This window comes from Lissotriton vulgaris, chromosome 4_1 (genome assembly GCF_964263255.1).
Source record: "Lissotriton vulgaris chromosome 4_1, aLisVul1.2, whole genome shotgun sequence".
NCBI lineage: Eukaryota > Metazoa > Chordata > Amphibia > Caudata > Salamandridae > Lissotriton > Lissotriton vulgaris.
Window position 1 is genome coordinate 616,239,833 of NC_141691.1, and position 23,489 is coordinate 616,263,321.

General features: G+C 46.8%; 1 protein-coding gene across 1 annotated transcript in view; it reads left to right on the top strand.

Moving 5' to 3' along the window:
- LOC147722334 (mediator of RNA polymerase II transcription subunit 1-like) overlaps nt 1-23,489 on the top strand; it is a 597,606-nt gene that overhangs the window by 543,547 nt on the left and 30,570 nt on the right. Inside the window, exons 13-14 of the mRNA XM_086966831.1 lie at nt 9,261-9,373; nt 16,801-16,999. Coding sequence (XP_086822957.1) covers nt 9,261-9,373; nt 16,801-16,999 — 312 coding nt within the window. The remainder of the gene's footprint in view (nt 1-9,260; nt 9,374-16,800; nt 17,000-23,489) is intronic.

Below are 23,489 nucleotides of genomic sequence, written 5' to 3' on the forward strand. Positions count from 1 at the left end.
TTTCTCTCCTTCCTTTCCTTTCCTATTTCTTTCCTTCCTTTCTTTCTTTCTTTCTTTGCCCGTATTTCTTTCTTTCCTTCCTTCTTTTTTTTATTTAATTTTATTTGGTACAGCAAAGTTATTAGCATTCAATTATAGTTGGTACTTGAGAAAAAAATTCATTTATCTTAATATATACAGAATTCATGGAAAAACAGCAAACTAATTTTTAACCAACAACCATCCAGAGTAGGAAGAAAGCATTACACCTTAATAAAAAGAGAAGAGATAAAAAGGGTTATTTTCAAATTCAATCAGTATACCCAGATTCTCAAACATAGACGTTGAATCCCTGCCAATTTTGGGCTAAATCAGCCTTTACTGTCAATCTCCTCCTCCTTCAGTCTCTAGATAGGCGCCCATATACGCCTGCCTAGCTTCCTCCATCTCTTGCCATTTCTCTCATAGACCCCTTTTTCCAGATTATAGGTAGCAAATAGTTTAGCAAGCCATTGCTGAAATGTCGGGGCTGCTTGATCCAGCCAAGCCGAAGCAATACAAATACGCAAAACAGCCATGGCAAGAAACAAAAAACAATAATGTGGATCTTGCATTTCCCTATCATTAATCCCCAGAAGCATCAATGCTGGAGTAAGAGCGACCTATAAATCCCAATTGCTCTAGTCAAAATTAGCAATCGAGGGCAAGTTGCAAACATGTGAATTATATCAGCATCCAAGCTATCACAGCGGGGGCATCTGATTCCTTCCTGTCCCCCCCACTGTGCAATCAGTGCTGGTGTATGATACAGTGCAAAGATTGTTTTGAAGTGCTGAGCTTGAAGTGCCGCTGAGCACAGAACGATCTGGCCCAGTTCCAGAGAATCAAGAAAACTATCTTGATCAATGCCTAATTTGTCACCCCACTTGTTTATCCAAATCATCCTGCTTGAGGAGCGACAGTTCTGCATAGATTTTCTTAATGGTGCAGTTCTCTCCCTCTCTTATATAATTAATAATAGTGACCTCCCGTAAGCCATTCAGCCCACCCTTTGTCCCCCTTAAAAAACTACGAAGCTGAAGATATTTAAAGATGTTTCTCTTATTAATACCATAAGCACAATGGATATCGCTACACAAAAAAAATTCCCTCAGGCCCTAATAGATCTCCTATCATCCGGATCCCGCACCCCTCCCACTCCAACATTATTGCATCAGAAAACATTTCCGGAAACGTGGGGTTACCATATAGCTGGGTATAAAAGTGAATTCTCCCCAAGCCAATCTTTTTTTTAAAAGCTGCTCAGATCTTAAACGCAGGCATCAGCGTTTTAAATCTTGTTTTTTTAAAGGAGCTAGGTTCACTGAATTTCCTAAAGCAGTTCACAGCATCATCTCCTAGCAATAGCCTGTATATGTCTGGTGAACCCGCTTTAATCCAGGGATCTTTTACTCTCCCACGATCAACCCACTCATATATTGGAAGGCCGCAGCTCAATAATACATTTTAAAATCTGGGACCACCCAACCTCCTCATTCTCTAGGCAATGACATGTACCTCAGAGCCATCCTTGTTTTCCCATGTACCCATATAAATCTATTCACCATTCTTTAAAGCGCCGTAAACCATTGTCCTTCAAATTCTAATGGTATGGCCCTGAAGAGGTAGAGCACTTTAGCCAAGAAAACCATCTTGACTACATTACTGCATCTCACCACCGACATATGAAGATTATGGTATCTATCAAAGTCTTTTTTAGCCTTTCCAATTACTGGCTCGATGTTTCGCTCTACTAACCTCCCTAGTTCCGATATAATATCTATACCCAGGTAAACGGCAGAATCTGTCACCCTCGTATCATCTAAATCAGCCCCCCGAGTCTTAACTATTTGTTTTTGATCTGTTTAATGCACCCAGAGGCCAGGCCTCAATTGCAGCTAAAACATCTTGAGGGTTAGAGGTACCCACAGCAATATCATCTGAGTAAGCCAGCGTTTTGTTTCCAGCCTATGATATCTCATGTGGGTAATTCTGTTGCTGGCCGCCAGCTCCCTGATAAATGGATCAATGTGCAAGGCAAACAGGAGAAGTGAACAAGGGCAGCCCTCCCTTGTACCTCTCTTAATTGATAAAGGTGCTGTGTACCTCCCATTCAATCTCAGCCGGGCTGTTGGTGATTTATATAGGGCCGGAATTGCCTTAATAAAGCCTCTGCCAATACCAGACCATTGCATAACTGCCCAGAGGAAATCCAAGGAGACCCTATGGAATGCTTTTTCTGCATATATAAGTATCAAAGCCATAGGGTCCCTTGAGACTTCGGCTACATCAAACAGAGTTATAATCCGACGAATATGCTGTGTCGTTCCCCTTCCCAGTATAAACCCATGCGGGCTGGGTTGGACTATTTTCCCAATAACATGATTAAGGCGAGTCGCCAGGGCCTTAGACAAGATTTTAGTTTCACTGTTCATAAGTGTTATTGGCCTATACAACCCTGGTTCTCTAGATGACTTACCCTTTTTGAAGAATATTATCATATCTGCCCCAGCCCATGACTCGAGAACAGAGCTCCCTTGCTGAGCTTGACGTACTATCTCGACCAGATATTGTCCTAATGCCTCCAGAAATGTTTTATAAAATTCTAGGGGGATTTGGTCTAGTCCAGCTGCTTTCCCAGAGGGAAGGCTACCCACTGCTCCTTGGATCTCTTCCTCAGTCAGGAGCAGAGTTTAATACAAGGGTATCTCAGTGGTATTTCCGGGCAATGTATTGCTCCCGAAGAAAGTGAGGCACTTGAAGTCTCTTTCCTTCCTTCTTGCTCTTTTTTCTTTCCTTCCTTCTGTTTTTTCTTTCTTTTGTTCTTCCGTTCTTCCTTTCCTTTGTTCTTCCATTCCTTTTCTTATTTTTCGTTCCTCCTTTCTTTCTTTCTTTTTTCCTCTTTTTTTCTCTTTTCTTTCCTTCTTTCTCAAAGGCAAGAGGCTGGCATTGAATAACAGACTGATTGACTTTTTCAGGTCTGTGTTAGCCAAGAACTTTTGATTTTACTAAAATTATGTGTATAACATAGTTACTCATAGTTACTGCTGGAAATATGGGTTGTAAATTAACTGGGGTATGAGCCCTAGTCTATCAGCAAACATAATCCTAGTCAAGATAAGAGCCAGGCAGACCCTAAATTAGCCTGTGCTCCGCCTCTGGTAGCTTGGCACAGAGCAGTCCGGCTTAACCTACAGGCAATGTGTAAAGTAAAAGTGCAACACTTCATACAATAAAACAGTGAAAACACCAAAAGATGCCACAGAAGGTTAGAAAAATAGAATTTAATTTAATAAGTAAAACAAGACTAAAAAGAACAAAAATCCAATAAGTGGAACTTGAGATATGAATTCTTAATGAATACACTGTAAAGTAGTACTTAGAAGCAATAAGCTCTTACTTGGAATATTTGGTGGCGTTGGACCAGGACAAAGTTCAGGCCTACTGTGATGAAGCGTGGGCTGGATACAGGGGCCCACTGAGGCCTGCAGAACAAAAGTACCTTGATCCTGGTTGCATCAACCTCGAAGATGTGGGGTGCAGCCAAAGCGATGTATCTGTGTCAGTCCACACAGTGGTGGTGATACACTGGTCCTGGCCCATGCAACAGTGGCGATGCATCCGCTCCGATAAGATGAGAGCTGCGATGCAGAGTTTCAACATCGTCATCAAGGATGCCGTTGACTGGGATGTGAGGACCTTGCACTGAGAAGAGCATTGCACATTGGTGGTTCCGAAGGTGATGAGTTGGGGCCGATCCACGCAGCAGAGGCGATGCATCAGTTCGGGTCCATGCAACAGGAGCATTGCGCCATTTCTGATCCATGCAACAGGGACAATGCGCCGGTTCTGATCCACTAGTGGTGGCAATACGCCACTTTGACAGTGGATGCATGACTTTTGTTGATGCTAGCACCTTATACCCACTTCCAAGGGTCCAGGACTGGGGTAGTACCACTTGGCAAAGCAGACTCACAGATGGCAGAGTCCAGGTGCAGAATCAGGTAGGTTAGAAGTATTTTATGCCCCTGAGACTTCAGATCGGGGGGCTTGTCGGTTAGCCCTTGGAGTCCGTCTGAGTTCAAGGGATGCAGGTTCAGTCCTTCTCAGGCAGGGGAACAGCAGGCAGCAGGTCAGCACAGCAAAGCAGCAGTCCAGCAGAGTGGCAGTACTTCACAGCATAGCAGCTCTTCTTCCTGGCAGAGCCTTCACGGGTCAAGAAGTGTACTGATTTGGTGGTGTTGAAGCTCCCATTGTGTGGCTGTCTCTGAGAAATACACAAAGCCCAACTGTCACCCACCCAAGACAAGTGATCCGAGACAGGCAGTATGCAAGAAATGGCTAAAGTAAGAAAATGACAACTATCTAAATGTGGCATTTTCCAAATTATAATTTAATATCTGACTTCACCATAAGTTAGGATTTTAATTAGGATTCCAGAAACACCAAACTTGGAAAGTTTATTTCTTCACAATTGGGAATTACACTTAGACAATGGAATAAGGTAATAACAATGTTATCCTATGGGAGAGATAGGCCTTGCAGTAATGATACACGAATTTGAGAGTTTTCCACTACCAGGCCATGTAATACTGAATAAAACTTAAAGGTACATGTCCTGCCTTTTAAAATAATTGCACCCTGCCCTCGGGTTGCCCAGGGCCTAGCTTAAGTGTGATTTATGTGTATAAAAAGGGTAGGTTTGGGCCTGGTTGGAAGTTTATCTGGCCAGGTCAAAATGGCAGTGTAAACTACACACACAGGCTCTGCAGTGGTGGGTCTGAGCCATGGTTGGAGGGCTATGAGGCACAATCTGTGATGCAGGCCTATTAGTAGCATTCCAATTACATGCCCTGGGCCTGTGTAGTGCATTTTGCTAGGGATTTATAAGTACATTAAATATGCAAAATTGGGATGAACGAATATTATCATGTAAATGCACTTTAGCAATGGTTAGCAGTGGTAAAGTGCTCAGTCTGAAGGCCAGCAAAAATTAGGTCTGAAAAGTGGAGGAGGAAGGCAAAACGTTGGGGGGGGGAGAGGGGAGACCACCTTAAGGTAGTCAGTTCTAACAGTTATTTATAGGGGTTTCAGCCAGACTTTATCCATTAGTCTGTGGTTTGTGTCCTTCACATTTTTCTTCCACCCACTCCAACATGCATTAAGGAGCAATAAATCAGCCCACTTCCGCCACTGTATGATTTCACTATAAGTTACAGTATGCAGCCATTTCACAAGAAGGAGATCCAGACACAAAGTAGTTCCCTTCAGTGCCAGGGAGTGCTATAGTAATGTGTGTGTGGGGGCGGGGCATTAAACCAAAAAAAGTATTTGACTGTAGCATATTCCCAAGCAACAAAGATTTGCACAAACCATGACAAAACATGACATCACAGCCAGACCTATTGGCTTTTCCAAAGCATGTTGTGTTTGTATCTGTAAATACTGACTGACATTCATTCAAAATGTTCTTGCTTGTCTTTTATGTTTGCCCTATTCTTTTTATTTAGTTCATTTGTTCTTTGCTTACAGGGGTTATTCCAATGCTATGCTTTATTTTTGCCAACTTCTTTCCCATCTGGACCCTGGCTGTATGCAGTCTGTGTCTAGCTGCAAAGAGTGGACCATTTAGCTGCCTCACTGGTTTTACTTTTCACATCATTTATTTTGAAGCATTTTTGAAAGCATACCTGTGTGCAGCAATATGGCATTCAAATAATTGTTCTGAGAAGTGTTACATTCAGAGTATTTTATTTTGAACTTATAAAATCACAGCTTTGGGCTAATATTGTTTCTCGCAAGTTATTGTGGGGCACAGGGTACCCGGTTACTGCATGTGGAAGTGCTGACATGTGTTCAACATAAAGTAACAAAGTAAAGTGCCTTTTCCCACTTGAAAGGCGTTCTAGAGTAGCATGAGGGTGGGGGGGGGGGGGGGGGGGTGACTGCTTAGTGATTTAGCTGTTAAATTGGAAAAATGGCTACTGGAATTATTTTGGAAACAAATGTTGTGACCCAATGAATTATCGATTTTGCGCTGTGATCCTTTCAATGCCAAAAAAATGTGTTGGGTGGCATTTCTCCTTTAAAGCTCAAACACAGTTTGTATAGAAGAAAGATGAGACTGATCAAAGATCGATAGAACATTATTCTACTGGACTCATGGTCATCATCAATAATGGTCCCCATTTTCAAGAAGGGGGACAGGCAAGACGTCAAGTGTTATCGCCCAATCTCCCTTCTTGATTCTCTAGGCAAAGTGGTCGGTAGAGTCCTCCTTGGCAAATTGCAACAGTGGGTAGCGGATGAAAATATTCTCTCTGACCTACAGTTTGGCTTCAGGGAGGGATCTGGAACTATCGACCAAGTATTGAATCTCTCCTTGCTTACATCTAAGTATACCCTCGCAAAAACAGGGACAATTTTCATGACATACGTGGATTTGTCATCTGCATTCGACTGCGTCTCACATTCCAAGCTTTGGTCGCTGTTAAGCAAGATGGGGGTAGACCCCCCTCTTTTGGACTATCTAAGGGAACTCTATAGTGGGGCCACAGCGAGAGTGAGGTTTGGGACAAGAGGAGAACTGACGGCACCGTTCGGGGTAGAGCGGGGAGTGAGGCAGGGTTGCGTCCTCGCCCCCTTTCTATTTTCATTATACACCAACGGTCTCGAAGAGTGTATGCTGAAGGGGGGAAGAGACCTTCCAAAGGTAAAAGATCGCCTGATCCCCGCCCTGCTCTACGCGGATGACGCCGTCATCTTAGCCCGAACCCCAATTGAACTACAGAAACTACTAACTAAATATGCAGATTTCATGGCTGCCTTGGACCTGCACATAAATGAAAAAATACCTTTGTCATGGTGGTAGGTACGCTAAGACCATTTTTTTGAAAGAACAAAGAATTGAAAGAACCTCACAATACCCCTATTTGGGCATCATGATAGATGATGCTCAAAGTTGGAAACCGGCGGTAGAGGCCAGGAGACATCTTTTTAAAAGAGCGATCATGGCGCTAGTGAAATTTTCAAACAGACTAGGAAAAAAACCCCAAGTCGAACTGCTTCAAATATACGCTGCAAAGTGCCAATCCATTGCATTATATGGTGCTGGGATTTGGGGGCATATTAACACCACCCCCATTCAAAAAGAGGAAAACATCTTCACGCGATTCCTCCTATCAACACCACGAGGCACTTCCATCTATGCCTCGCACATTGAACTGGGAATCCCCTTCATTGAAGATCTGATTAAAATCCAACCCCTAATGCTTTGGAGAAGAGTCTGGCTATCCGAAGAAAATAACCTGACAAAAAACATTCTTCGAGATATCATGGAGCTGGACAAGGTAAAAAAAATACCCTGGCTCACTTATATTAGAAAATTCCTCTACGATCTAGGGATTGAGAAATACTACAACAACCCAGAACTAATGAGGGAAATTTCTAAAAAAGATCTAAAACAAACAGCATTGAGCCACCTTGACTCCCTGAGACTAGTAACGATGGCCACAAAAAAATCTGCAATGCATGCAATTATGATTCAGCAGACTTTGAAAATCCAGCCATATCTCACATTGGAGATTTCCACCTATGAAAAGATGCTCCTAACAAGGTTCAGAATGAACCTATTTTTCAGACTGGTGACCTTCCCCGACAAGAACAACTGGAGCACCCAAATGGTCCTGTGCCCATGTGATGATTACTCTCACCAGTCCACCATTCATACAGTATTTTTTTGTAAGTTCTATCACCCACATCGAAAGACATGGCTTATCCCTTTATTAAAAAAATGGGGCCTTAGGCAGTGTCGCCCAGCGATGTTATCACTTCAACTCTTGGACTCTGAATGTACGGTATACCATGTACTAAACTTTTTAAAATGTATCATGAGACACAGAAATAATTTGTAAAACCGTAATTCACTACCTTTTTTACTCTTCGTAATATTCTAAAATCTAAATGTAAATGCTTTTTTACTGAATGTTTTTAATACCATGTTATCTTTTATGGCTTTTTCAAACTGCAAAAACCGAATAAAGATTATTTTTATTATTATTATTATTATTATTATTATTATTATTCTAACAAAGATACCTGGGGAGTCCTCAGAAATACATCTTTGAAACGGAAAAATGAAGTATTGAGACCTGGACAAGTGTGACTAATTGATCCATACCTTTTTAAATGCGAGCAAGAGGTTTGGGACTTTAAAAAACCTATCGGCTGGGAGAGAGTAACGCTACTAAAGCCTCTTGGCACCTTTGATGGGGCATAAAAACTTCAAGCTCCAATTTAATCATGGATTTGTAGCCAGACAAAGACTGAGCCAACAGCCTGTGAAAACAGTACACCTGATAAATGCATCAAAAAAGGAGGAAAGCTGTTCTAGACTCTGGATGCACCCCACCATCATTTCCCTTCCAATACTTGAACAGCTACACGAGGCAATAAGACCTTTGCTCCAAACTATCCATTGAAAGATTGTCATTCATTTGTATCGCCCTGCGTATTGTATTTGGTCTATAACCCTCGCCTTTATCCCAGGTTCTTTCTGTGATCATGCGTGTATCCACCTCTAGCCAAGATATTTTTCACTTCAACCATTGTAAATGTGTACTCGTATGTGGGACATAAATGCTATATTTATTGTCATGAAGCAAAGTCAAATTCATCAAAGACTGTTGAAAACAAATGTGAACTGAGGTGTATTGTTGCTTTTTATGGTCTGACTTGACCGCGTAACTGTCGCCAGACAATTAGGTGAGCATCGCTAGAGAGGGGGCTTTGACTCTGCCCACATGTTGGGAGCCAAGAATACGTGTTTTGATTCAGCATAAGTTGTGTGCTTCTTCAACAACAAAAAAAGGGCTTGCCCTCCGCATGGCTGTGATCATTTTGTTTATTTTTCCAGCTCCCAAAGTTTGAACGTCAGGGGCACACATGACATTGGAATGCCGTTAAGTGTCTTAGATAACTACATAATATATTTTATTTTTGTCAGGCAGCAGCACAGATGGGAGAGGGGCAGTCATTAACCTACAAGGGTTTTAGGGCTGGCATGACCGTGCAAGTGTCATCTGATCTTTTAACCTACACCTACATTATTCTACAGTTCTTTGCTTCCACACAGACATATCTATTCCCATGCTATTTACTTGAAATGCTTCACATAACCAAACAACATTCCGTTAAAGCCAGACCTGTTGGCACTGCCAATACTTGTTTTAATTCTCTTGTAGAGCTTCCTGTTGCTGGAACAAATATTGGTCCACTTTACGATTTGATTGTAAATTCTACTCTTTCTGAGGATGTGAATAATAAGACTATGATGGAGAAAACAAGTTTTCTTGTGGTAAGTTGTTAAAGGACATTATTCATCTTTTTAATATCCATACCCCCCTTAATAAGCATTTACTGCTGATAAATATTGTTGGCACTTCATGAACCTGATATATTTAAACTTACTCAGACAAAAGCTGTATTTTTAGTTGAGGTGATGAGGGTCAGGGTTAAGCTGATAGAAAGTATATGAGATCAAGGAGGCTTCCCAGAAAACAAATTGTTTTTTTTTGTTTTGAAAAACTTTATTGTGCAATACCAATATCATTACAAGTATGGGCCTACAACCACAGGGGCCGGCCGCTAGGGCATAAAAAGCAACCGTAAAACATCACAGAGCAGCGACTGATCCCCTAGAGGTCCAGCAAAATACAGGATACATTTCTCTGCTACACAGGATGGAATCAGGATAAAGTTATTTTTAATTTTTTTAAAAGAAACAAAAAGAAAAACCAGACAAACAAAACTCAAGGCGGAGAGCATTATGGACAAGGTTGAGCTCCGACGGGGGGGACCTTCAGTACAGGACAGATAATCTGGAAGGCAATAGAGATGACCTGGGGGGGGGGGGGGGTTGGAGTCAGTGGGGAAGTCAGACAATCAGGAAAAAGAGTAAATTCTTTCAGGAACGTCAGGATCAGGGAGACAGAGAAATATCTGGATTGTCCTCAAACGGGGTGTACAGATGTTACCTCTGTAGGCGTTCCATTGACCCCAGATCTTATTCCACGCCCTGGGCTTGCCCCTAGCCAAATACACAGTCTTCTCTCTGAACATACACCAGTCCATATTCCCCTTCCATACTGACACGGTGGGGGGCCGTTGGGAACCCCACAGCTGCGCAATATCCCTCTTCGCGATCATGTTCCCAAGGGACGCCCACCGGGCCTGAGCGACGTTGTAATCATTCGGCTCCCACACATTCAGCAAGCATCTCTGAGCCTCAGGCAGCAGAGCGACCCCAGTGACACACTCCATTACCCCATGCACACGATTCCAATACGCCGCCACCTCACGGTATTCCCAAATGATATGGAGAAAGGTAGCACTCAATCCACACCCGCGCTTGCATAGCCCATCTGAGGAAAAGCCCATGGCAACCAAACGAGGACCAGTAACATACACCCGATGAAGAATTTTGAGTTGGACGAGACGGAGACGGGCAGGAATGGCGACCTCTTTCGGGGAGGACAGTGCTGACTGCCAGTCCTAGTCATCCAGCTCCAACCCGTCTCCGGTCCAGGCCTCCCTGAGATGCACAAGGAGATCTGCCCGATTGTTAATTAACTTCTTATAGATCAAAGAGATCGTACTATCGGGCAGATGACCATCAAGTATACGGTCCTCAAGTGGGGAGGACTTGGGAACATTAACATCAGTGGCGAAGACAGACCGCAAAGCATGGCGGACCTGCGCATACCTGAAAAACTCTCTATCACTCAACTCATACTCACTCTGAAGCACCTCAAAGGTCTTGACCGCGCCTTTCACCCAAAGGTCACCCACTCTGCTTATACCGATCATGTCCCAGTTCTCAAAACCTTTCGTTGTCCAGAAGCATACCAGTCTTTCAGAAGCATACAGAGGGTTCGCTCGTGTCAATCGATCGTTCCATCCCATGGCCGCATTTGCATCCTTCCACACACCCACCGCAATCTTGGTGGGTCTCGTTAGGTTCCTCCCCGCTGTCCGAGAGTAGAGTGCTCTATTGAAGTCACCGCCGGGCAATTGATGTTTATCCATCTCGAAAGCAGGATTCGGACCTGGTTCATACATTGCGTGGTTAATTGCGGACAACTGGGAGGCCCAATAATACCTCCTGATGTCCGGGAGCGCCATGCCCCCGTCATACCAGAGGAGAGTTAACTTTGCGAGAGCGATAAGTGTGCGGCCGTCCCAAACCAGCCTCCTCTGTAAACCTTCCACCTCCCGAAAGTAGCTTGCCGGAATGACGTCAAACGAGTTCTGGAGTGCGTAGAGAAACTGAGGTAGGGACATCATTTTAAAGAGAGCCGCGCGACCGAGTGGCGACAACGGTAATCTACGCCACCGAACCACGTCCAATTTCAATCGTCGGAGAGGAGGAAGGAGATTATGCTCATAGCGGGCAGCAGGGTCGAGCGATATAAAGACCCCCAAATACTTGAAGCCGGATTGAGAGATCTGAATGGGAAACCTACTTGGTAATGGGGGAAGACCACCCGAGATAACGTATACACACGATTTAGACCAATTAATAATCAAACCAGAGTTCTTGCCGAACGAGGTGAGAACGTCTAACAGAACGTTAAGGGATTTACGAGGGGAGGTTAGATACAAGAGGATATCGTCGGCGTACAACGAGACACAGTGTTCAAAATCGGGGGCCCACTGAATGCCCTTTATCGACGGCTCCCATCGGAGCCAAGCTGCAAGCGGTTCTAAGGCAAGAGCAAAGAGCAGGGGGGACAGCGGGCACCCCTGCCTAGTACCCCTCCCGAGGGTAAAGGGCTGGGACACTCGGCAATTAACCACCACCTGAGCCAGCGGTTCCGTATATAAAAGTTTCACCCATCCGACAAATTCTGAACCAAAACCAAATTTCGCCAGGGCGGCCCAGAGCTAGGGCCATTCTATCGTATCGAAGGCCATCGTGGCATCCAGGGAAGCCAAGATGGCTGGCTCCGGAAGAGACTCCGCCCTAGCGAGAACACCATGTAAGCGCCGCAAATTGAGAGCAGTGTGCCGGTGTGGAATAAAACCGGATTGATCCGGATGGATCAGGTCACAAATTACTGCAAGTAAACGATTAGCGAGGACCTTGGCGAGAATCTTGGGCTCAGCATTCAACAGAGAGATAGGCCTATACGATGTGCAACGATCACGAGGCTTACCCTCCTTGGGAATTACTACGATTGTTGCCAAACGCTGGTCACAAGGGAGGGTGCCAAGATCACGTGACTCCATGAACATATCAAGAAGATATGGTGCGAATTTATCCGGGCGCAGTTTGTACAGCTCGATAGGCAAGCCGTTTGGGCCCATAGCCTTGCCCGAACGGAGAGAACGAATTGCGGTCGCAATCTCGTCTACCGACAATGGAGCCTCCATGCACTCTCGATCCACCTCAGAAAGGCAGGGCAGCGCAATGTTCCGCAGCAATGAGTGGGAGTCATCTTCGTCTCTATCGGACACCGGGGAGTACACCACACGAAAATAGTCAGCAAAACACTCAACAATCTCGCCAGGGTCAGTCACACTTACACCATCCAAAGTCTGAATCACAGGGACCACACGATTCGCTCTTTCCTTCTTATCAAGCCAAGCAATCAATTTACCCGCCTTGTCCCCAACATCATACAGTCTACCCTGCTGTTCCCTGTACATTGTCTTGGCAGTATCCGTGACAAGGGATTTATAATCAAACTGCTTCAAACCAAGGGCGTGGAGTCTATCCTGGGTAATGCCTGATTCTAGGTCAGCCTCCAATTCCAGTATTTCCGCCTCCAGACTCACAACCTCCTGATTCCTAGCTTTCTTGGTCTCGGCTATTAAAGATGGGGGCTGTCCACGAATGACAGTTTTAAAGGCTTCCCACGGACACAGAGGACAAAACGGACCCCTCGTTCTCCAGACAATAGTGGTCTAGGGTCTTTATCAGACTGTTACGAGTCTTGGGATTCCGCAGATACCAAGGGTTGATAGGGGCGATCCGCCCTGCAGCATGCACCCCAGTGTCCATAGAAAGCCACAATGGAGAATGATCCGAAATGCCCCGGGCCAAGTGTCTGATCTCCCCAACGGAAGATGACTGGGCAGCCGGCATGAGGATGTAATCAAGCCTGGAGAGACTCCCATGAGCCCCAGAGTTTAGTTTAGTTTAGTTTAAAGGAGTTTGTAAAGCGCCTGGTGACGCCTCCCGGCGTGTCCCCGCGCTGTGGAGAGAGCATATTAAAAGGAGAGAGAGAACCCAATCACAAAGTAAAGAGGCAAGTTTTCAACTTCTTTCTAAAAGAGGCCTCAGTGAAAGGTGTATTGACATTGTGTTGGATGCATTGACCTCCAGCAATCCACCAGACCAAAGGTGTCCAAGAACCCACTGAGCCATGACTGGGAATTAGGAAGATCCCGGGGGGGGGGGGTCTATACTGCCAGAAAGCACAGAATTAAAATCCCCACCCATAAGGAGAAGACCATCAGGGAGCTCCAGCATCACCCGGCCGACATCCGAGAAGGTAGAGGTCTGGAGACCCGGGGGAACGTATACAGTAAGCAATGAAAGAGTCTTACCCTCCCACCTACCAGTGAGGGCGGCAGAACGCCCTCTGTCATCGAGGATTACATTATCGATCTCTAGAGGGAGAGAAGACCGTCCCAGAATACCCACCCCTCTGGAACCAGTGGTGAACCCGGAGTGTGCGCCCAAGCGATAACCCCACCTATTCATAGCATGACACATTTCCCACCAAATGCGTCTCCTGCAAAAGTACCACCTCAGGAGACAAACTACGCAGATACTGCAGTACAACACCCCGTTTTATTTGATCCCCCAATCCATTGACGTTCCAAGATAGTAACCTCAACCCACTACCCCCATCCCCACAAGTGATGCATGAGTCACCCCACAAAGAGCAAGACACTTGAAGCAGGGAAGAAACCAATACGTCGCCTTGAGAGAGAAAAACACATTCACAAACACCCCATCCCGCCCCCCAACCAACGCCTGTTACAACTCCCCCCTCCCTGCACCCCTGCAGTAGACTAAAAAGCCACCCCAACATGCAGTGTGCCTGTCGCCCTACCATTCCCATTCTACAAAAAGACCCTGGAGGAGGAAAGAGGCCCGTCCCACCCGCCACCCGGATGGGGACGACAATAAAACATAATATACAGGAGAAATAGAACCCAGCTGAGCAATGTCTAGTATTCGAAGATCAGGGGCCGAAAGGTCACTTCTGTGTAGGCTCACCACCCTCGGGACCACCAGGGTGCTCCGTCCGGTCGTTTCGGCCAGGCAGGGAATCCAGCCAGTCACTCACAATGTCCGGTCGATCAAAAAAGAAAGTCCATTCCTCGTATTCCACACGAAGCCTAGTAGGGAAAAGCATTGCGTACTTCAATCCTAAGTTCCGGAGAAGTCGTTTAACTCCCTGAAAGCCCATCCTTTGTCTCTGAACAAGCTGAGTAAAGTCCGGGTAAAAATTAACGGTGGAGTTTTCAAATTTCACCGGGCCACTCACTCTCGATGCCTGCAGGATAGCATCACGGTCCCTGAAATGAAAAAGTTTTGCGATGATAGGCCTCGGGGGAGCGCCCGGCTTAGGCTTACCACCCGGAACACGATGGGCACGCTCCACTGCGAAAAACCTGCTCAGGCTAGAGGGGGCAAGGTGGTTCAGGACGAGATCTTCAACCAGGAGGTCAACCGAGTGAGTCTCGGGATTTTCCGGAACACCTATGACGCGGATGTTGTTGCGACTTGCCCTGTTCTCGAAATCCTATAGCCGAGGGACATCAGGTCATTAGCCGATTTCAGATTGCCAAGTTCGGTCTGAAGTTCCGACACATCGGCCGTGAGACTAGAGGTCTTCAGATCCAATGACTTCACCTTCTCATTGGTCTTGGACAGGTCGGCCCTGATCAGGGTGACATCAATGGCAACTGTGTCAATTTTATGAGCAAGAGCCTCATATTGCTGGCCGATGGTCTCCTTCATGTTGGTGATGGGGCCCATGATGTCTTGCAGGGACAAATCAGTAGGGGCAGATGGGTCCTCTTTGGCGTCCTCCGGGGTACGACTGGAGACCCCAGGGGATCCATTGGCTTGAGTGTACCGGTCCATAATGTTAGACTGGACCGGTCCCCCACGAAGGGGCGTCTTAGTTTTCCGCTTCTCGACTTCACCCCTAGCTGCCATGCTGGAAGATGCGCCCCGGAGGGGCCCGCGAGACCTAGTAAAAATGGCCGCCTGCGGGCAAGGCACCAAAAGTCTACAAAAGCTGGCACGCGAGGCCAAGACAAAGTCACGACTTGACCCAAGCGGCCGTGATGGTGAAGTAGCGCTCGCACAGAGTGGAGGCTGGACCGGTCCCCGACCAAGCGAAACTGTCTCGTAATCAGATCATGCCAGGACCCAGAAACGAAACCGAAAGTTGGAGTGGAGCTACTGAAGAGACCCCACTGGCGTTGTTGTTCAACTTCGTCCCGGCTCCACAAGTCACCAAGTCCCCGGCTCGCCTCAAGGTGGGCCTCGAAAGCTCAAATCGCTATAATTTCGGTTTCCCAAGTCCGAATTAAATTCTGAAAAGAGTTATGGATTCAGACGAGGTTCATCTTCGAGAATCCGTCCAAGAATTCAGGATGTTATCAGGATCAGTTGCGAAGAGTGGCGAGGGTCCGGGGAGCCCTGTGCTCACGCGACCATCTTGGATGCGTGCTAAGCTCCTCCTCCCCAGAAAACAAATTGTTTAATTCCACTCTGGACTTTTAGGAGCAGAGAAATAGAATCCCCCGTTTCATGATGTTTTTTTAAATGTTGCAAGACTGAAACACTACTTTAACCACATCGCTGCTGTGGTTATTTTTCCCCTGTGCTGGATAGTGGAATTCTCCTATATTCATGACGAGCTCAGCTCGTCATCAGCACAGCTCAACTGTGCCTCATGACGAGCTGAGCTCGTCATGAGCATGGAAGGGGTTAAAGGAATTCTTAGGAGGTCCGGCTCAATGCTTTGAGAATAATAAAAGGTGCAATGCCCTAGAGAGAATTATTTTTCTGCAACCAACGTCAAACAGTTTAAATGCCCCTTACAAATGCTAACTCGGGGAAAACACCAGTAGTTTCCCACTGGGCTTGTCCACTGTGTTTAATGTATTTACTTCATCAAGCAGGAGCACATTATAATATGTATGCAGATGACACGCAGCTGATTTTCAGTCTATCAAAGAAATTCTTAGCACCTGTATTTACTGATTCTTTTGTCTTGACAAACAGAAGAATCCTCCTCAGGTGGTGGACGCCTGCCCACTTTTTAAATATTAACCCACAATTCTGTTTACAAGAATTGACCTAAAAAAATGGAATCTGTGTTTGGACGCAGGCCATGGACACCTCTCTTACCCACTGGAGGCATTTATGTTGATGCAGATCTGGCCTTTAAACCAGAGTTTTCCAAATTTCCCAGCTTCAATTTTTATCAAATCAAGGCTCGAAGGGGGATGTTACGATTCATCTACCTGGATCTTCACGTCAGCAGTTTCAGTACCAACCTTGTTGGCACCTCCCATGCAAACACTATACAAGGGGCCAAGGTTAAGCAGTCATTAAGACAAAGCTTTACCTTTGGATTGAGTAATTTAGCCATATCTACAGAGGAGTTATTTCTCAAGTGTGTGGGTAAATGTGATGTATGCTGTTACTTTGTAATCAAATCAATCAAAAGTAATGTTTTCTTTCACCAGACTCTTCCAGGCTGTCAGAAGCATTGTTACTTCATCAACAACTGTAGTTGGAAAGGAGAAGTTTTGATGGGAATACTTGTTAGTAAAATTCCTTTCACACACCCAAAGCAAGTTTCACCAATTTTAGAGGTTCTGCGGCACCAGCATGCCTACAACACCCTAATCAGCAGCTGTCTCTCCAAAGGTGATACAGACACATGTAAGTTATGTTCTGTATGGCAATTCAGGCATGTTTTTCATTTTTGGAAAATTCTTTAGAAAAAGCTATAATGTTCTTTCAGTGTTTATGCTTTATTTTGACTACCTTTATTGTGGATGCGTATTTAACTATCTTTCCAATTACATTGTGGAATTATTAGCTGTGTGTCAAAAAGATATTACAATCACTGATTGATATGTAGACACGGATCCTTGTGCAAAGAGAACCGGATGTTCAAAGCGACAGAATACCGATTTGCAAATTGCAAAGAATTCCAAAACGCAAATTAGGAATTCGGTAATTGTTATGTATCGTATGGTGATAGGGCGAGCAGGGACCAACTAGCTCAGTTTTACCATACTCACCTTAAGCCCATATAACATTCACACTTTGAACTAGTAATCCTGCCTAACCAATTTAATAATTTATTCACTCTATCAGTTTGTCCAGAGGACCGATTTAGGACTTATTCCTGTAAACCATGACTTACCAATTCTTGTCACCTTACTACAAGTCCTGTGGATCAGAGTGTTAGCATAAACAGGTAATATTTAAACACATTTACTTTTCTTATAATAACCACAGACTCTGGGAAAGTTTTAAAACCTTTATCTATGATAGATTTTCAGAGTCAAATGAAAAGGGCCACAATCTCATGACCATAATTTTTAAAAGCAAAAAATATAACCAGCAGGACATAAAGTTTGTAGGAAATCACAATAACACCTTTAGATATGGTACCTGGGAAGGGTGAGGAAGGGAAATAGTACAAGGACATACCACATGGATTATATTTACCTAGAATGGTGCAATGACCAATCCTGGCCACGGACTGGGGCGAATTTCAGGCCAGGACAAGGCTTCCGACTAATCAGGTGCCCACCAGAAAAGACAGGTGCGATCAGGACAGGTGACCTCAGTTAAGTGCAATGCCAGCGTCACACCCCTCTCTCTAGGAAAAGCCAAATAGTACTCGATTGGGCAATCGATTCTTCTGACAGAGTGCTCCGCCAGCACCTCTGCTCTCGATCGCCTATTGAGTGCATTGGGTCAGTGACAGGCCAGCTATTCAGACAAGTCGGACAAATTCTCTATCTGAGCCTATCTTAGTTATACCATTTTGAGGGCAATGTACCACCCCTAAATGTTGCAAATCTATGTGTTCCCCTTCAGTGATTGTTTGTAAAGTCGAAGAGAGGTCATCGCACCACATTAAGATGATGTAATTTCAATTAAAATCATATTGATTGAATCCCCACCCACAATTTATTTTCCCATGATTTTATTCCGCCCAACAATATTGGTACACATTTTGAATACATTGTATTTGGTAGCCTCCTTTCCAGAGGTCAGATGAGCAGGTTCCCAGGCACATCGTGGGTAAGCAGTGGGTTAGCAGGGGTTCAATGCCAATGCTTCACCAAATTCAGTGTCAGAACACGCATGTGCAGAATCATCCAAGATGGAAGATGTGTCGGTGATCAGGCCCAAAGTACGAGCTAGTAGCAAAATCAAAAGGAAACATTTTAGAATACAGAAGTAAATGAATGCACTGTATACCACTTATCTATACTCTATCCCCATTACTTTAATTTAACTCGAGCATTAATGATTAAGCAAAACAAGCAAGTTTAGTACGAGCTGCAGCATAAGCATTAGCATGTGAAATTTAAAGCAGCCATTTCTGGCATTAGTGCGCAGAAGCAAAGTTTTCCCACCAGACAGACTGGTGTTACTTGACCTCAGTGCCGTATTTGACACGGTTTGACACGCGATACTGCTGCGTCGTCTAGGAGAAGCAGGTGTCTCAGGGAGGGCACTGGATTGGTTTTGATCTTTTTTATCTGATCGCACCTTCCGGGTTGCTATTCCCCCATTTGAGTCCAAACCCTATTCCATCGAACAGGGAGTACCTCAGGGGTCGGCACTCAACCCCACGGTATTCAATCTTTATGTTCAAGCAGTGGGGCCTGAATTTGGTCTCCCACGCTGACGACACGCAGCTGGCGGTTGCTCTCAGTGGGGATGCCGACTCCATGGCCTCTAGGTTCAGAGAGGGTCTGATAGGAGTGGCAGGTTGGATGACGGAAAATTGTTTGCAGCTCAATGCAAAGAAAACAGAGGTTTTAATCGTGGGTAAACACAGCAACCTCTGGGGCAATCATTGGTGGCCTTCCGAGCTAGGCCCCACCCCCATTCCAGTGTCTGAGGTGAAAAATGTGGGTGTCTGGCTGGATCCTGCTCTTAGTTTCTGCGGACACACCAAAAAAGTAGCCGCTACCTGTTTTGGTATTTTGCGTGAGCTTAGGCCGGCCCTGAGATTTTTTGACTCCCCGACCAGACAGCTGATAATCCAGGCTGTCATACTCTCGCGACTAGATTATGCGAGTTCACTTCTACTGGGGGCCAACCAGGCAGAAATCATTCGGCTGTAGCATGTACAGAACGCTGCGGCAAGAGCCTTGGTGGGCCTACCCAGGTTCTGTTCGGCAAAAGCTACTATTTCTAAGCTCCATTGAATACCTATGGCTCATAGGATCGAGTTCAAAACTCTCTGCCTTTCTTTTAAAATCCTCAAATTGTCTTCCCCCTTGATTCTGGCTAACCTTCTTACTATGTATGTCCCTTCTCGTTCCTTAAGGTCATTGGGCCAAAATCTGGTGATAGTTCCACGGGTCAAACGCTCTCGGGCTGCAGGCCGATCCTTCCGCTATCTCGTGGCTAAGCTCTGGAACTCTCTACCTGCCCACATCCGTGCCCTTGAGGACTTGTATGCTTTTAGGAGAGCCATCAAGGCATTCCTCTTTCCTTCTGGCCCACTATAGTTTTCTGGTTTTTTTCTGTGCTTGTTTAGTTGTGTTTTGATATTTTCTGCTGCCAGCTAAAGCGCCGGGACGTCCCTTTGCTGGGGCAGCTGTTTTGCGCTATAAAAATCTCAATAACATAACACAACATAACTTTTTTAGCAATGATAAATGCATAGTCAAATGTTGAAAAAATACTTTTGGAGTTTGTATAGTTATGATGTATTTTTTTTTTTAAATGTAAACCAATATTTCTTTACATATCAACACAGTAACTTTTATAGAACACAGACGTGCTGTCACAGAGAGGGCAAGAGTCAGAAGCAAAGGCACCTCAAGGCAACCACATGTGGAGGAAGGCAATGAGCTACCTCCCACTAGGTCACCAACATTCCCTGATGTTCCTGAAAAGTCTCAGGAACTTAAGAGAGGCCTCAATGTTAGTGCAGTGCCTACAAAATACAAATTTACAAGGTGTCTGTAAACAGTTACTGGCCATTCAAAAAATATATAAATTCCTTATCAGATAGTTTAGATAATCTAACTAATACAGTTGAGGGAGGGCAAAGAACACTTTGTGACAAATGTGTTCACTTAAAGAGGCAGTTACAAACTTATGTTCTGCTATGCAACAGGAAAGGGTTTCACATAGGTGCAGACATCACCAACATGTGTCACACAATGATGAGTTGACTAGATCTATAAACAGTCTTGCCCACGCGACTCCCACTTTACCAAGTCACACGGTTAACAAGCAAGTTGAGATGGAGCAATATAGTGCTGATGGTGCACATGGCCTTGAGCAGGTAACCAGTGCATTAGACAACATTCAAACAACACAGATAGTTGGCTAGGTTTCCCAGGGTGCTGGCTGAGCTAGGTTCCAATATCTTAGGGAACAAAAGTGGTAGAACAAGTGTTATCATTTTTCCGGGCCCAGGGACCCCTCACCTGTGTGGCTAGGTCCAGGAGCTCTGACCAGGCCCAAGGGCCCTGGGCCCGGCCTGCTGCACTGCCAAGGATCCTGGACAGGGTTCCATTAGGCCCGGGAAGGCCTCCTCCACTTCGCCTGCATGATAAGCTGCTTGCGGGCCCCGGCTCGGTGCTCCTTCAGGGGCCCCCTTGCAGCCCCGTGCCTGAGGCCCAGCTGGGAATCTGAGCACCCACCAAGAGAGTCCCTTTTCCTCCCCCAGGAACAAGCAGAAGCCCTTTTGTTGAGACACAGATGGCAGTTCTTAGAGCTAGGCCATCTGGTTGCATTGAGCCCCTTCGCCGGGCTGCCCTGGAAGTCCCGATTGGGGCTCATTTGTTTCCCCAATCCCAACCAGGGATCCAGGAGGCTGGCCACGTTGGCGCCTTCCGTCCCCTCTGTCACTGTGTGCACACGGATTACAATAAAGGGGAGTATTTTTCTTCTAGATTACTAGGGAGAGGGTACCTCAGACCTCCTTGAGGTCCAGCGATTCTGAGCAGGGTGTAGCCAGGGCCGTGACCCCCGGGGCCCAGTTCTGCTCCTGCCTCCCAGCCCTGCCTGATTGGCCTTTGTTCCAGGCCTGCCTTCCCTGAAAGCAGGCAGGGACATAAAGTGGACATCCCAGCTGACCTGGAAGTCCCGATGAGGGCTCAGTTGTTTCCTTAAACCCAGGCAGGGCTCTAGGGGGTTGAGTCCATTCGTGCTGGTGCTTCCCTCTGTCCCTTGGTGCACATGCAATACAAGTAAGGGTTGTAGCCTCCCTCTGGACTATTAGGGGCAGGGTACTCCAGACCCTTTAGTGGTTCAGCGGTTGTCAGCCGGGTGCTACCTGGGCCCAGGCTGCTGGGGCCCCCAGGGTCCTGGGTTGACGCCTGCCTCTCAAACCTGCTCATTGGGCCTTTCTATTGAGCCTGCCTTCCCCAAGAGTGGACCGGGACATGAAGCTGCAATCCAGCTGCCCTGGAAGTCCAAAAAGGGATCATTGGATTCCTTAATCCCAGGCAGGGCTGTAGTAGGTGGGGTGCGTTTGTGCCAGTGTTCCCCTCTGTGCGCACAGATTATGTATGAGAAAGGTGGGTAGCCTTCCTCCAGATTACTAGGGACAGGGTACTCCGGACTCTCTTGGGATCTAAAGGTTCTCAGACAGTGACCAGCTGGCCAAGGACAAGCCACGCTCCATCCTGGGCTCTGTCCTTTGGGCCCTTGCATGCCAGAGCACCCGGAACAGGGTTCCACGGGCCCGTGGAAGATTGCCCTGCTTGCCTGGGTCCAGGAGCTCCAACTGGCCCCAACAGGCCCTGGGGTGGGTACCTCCCATCCTGGGCTCCATCCTCCGGCCTGCCGCATGCCAAAGCACCCAGGACAGGCTCCTGCAGGGCTAGGGAGGGCTTCCGTGTTTGTCCAGGCCCAGGAGCTCTGACCAGGTCCCTACTGGGCACCATGGCAGATGCTCCCATCCTGGGCTCCGTCCTCCCGCCTGTCCCACGGCCAAGGTCCCAGGTCGGGGCTCCACCAGGCCCGAGGAGGCCGCCCTCTGCTTCGCCTGTATGTTAAGGTGCCTTTGGGCACCAGGTCAGAGCCCTTCTCCTCCCCGTGCCTGAGGCCCGGGTGGTGCTCCAAGCACCCGGGCCACAGAGCCACCATCACTTCTAAGGACGTGCGGAAGCCCTGTTAGTCAAGGCACAGCACAACCTAATGGCCGTTCTTCGAGCCCAGTCATCTGGTCACGGGCAATGCTTTCCTATGGCGGTACCAGATGGTTGAGCCACCCTGGAAATCCCGATGGGGACTCATTTGCTTCCCCAAGCCCAGCCAGGGCTTCGGGAGGCTGGGTGCATTCATGCCTCCAGTCCCCTCTCTCACCTTGTGCGCACAGATGACAAGAAAGGTCGGTAGCCTTCCTTCTAATTACTAGGGACATGGTACTCCGGACCCCCTTGAGGTCTGTCGGTCCTCAGCCAATGACCAGCTGGCCCAGGACTGGCCTACCTCCATCCTGTGCTGCGTACTTGGGCACCTGCGTGCCAGAGCACCCGGGATAGGATTCTGTGGGCCCAGAGAGGCTGCCCCTGCTTGGCCGGGTCCAGAAGCTCCAACCAGGGCCCTGGTGGTCCCTCGGGTGGGTATCCGCCATCCTAGGCTCTGTCCTTCGGCCCACCAAGTGGCAAAGCACCTGGGAAGGGATCCCACGGCCTGGGGAGGCCTTCCCTGTGATTGATTCAGATGCTCTGTCCATCACCACCCCCTTTTATACTGCTTTTGGCCGCCGTAAGTGTGGCAGGGTATGCTCAGACGTGAGTCTCTTGCTCACTTTGCCACTGGATTCAAGCAAGCCGGGCTGAAGATGGCTGGAATGCCAGAAACCGGTCCTCGGAAGCTTGTTTCCGGTCCAGGGAAGACATGGCTTGGCAGTTCGGGCTGGACTGTTCCCATGAGGCACAGGGTCAGATTTATTTGCATATAGCCATGTCTGAACTGGGGTGGCAGAGTGGGCTAAAGAACGGTGATGGATTAAACCCAGATCTTTTGACTGGGTGTGAGTGTTTGATTGATTCAGATGCTCTGTCCATCACCACCCCCTTTCGTACTGCTTCCCTGTGCATCTGGCACCAGGAGCTCCTGGGGCCTGCCGGACACCGTGGCAGGCACTCCGACCCTGGGCCATGTCCTCCGGCCTGCCCCACAGCCAAGGTCACCTAGGGAGGGCTACGCC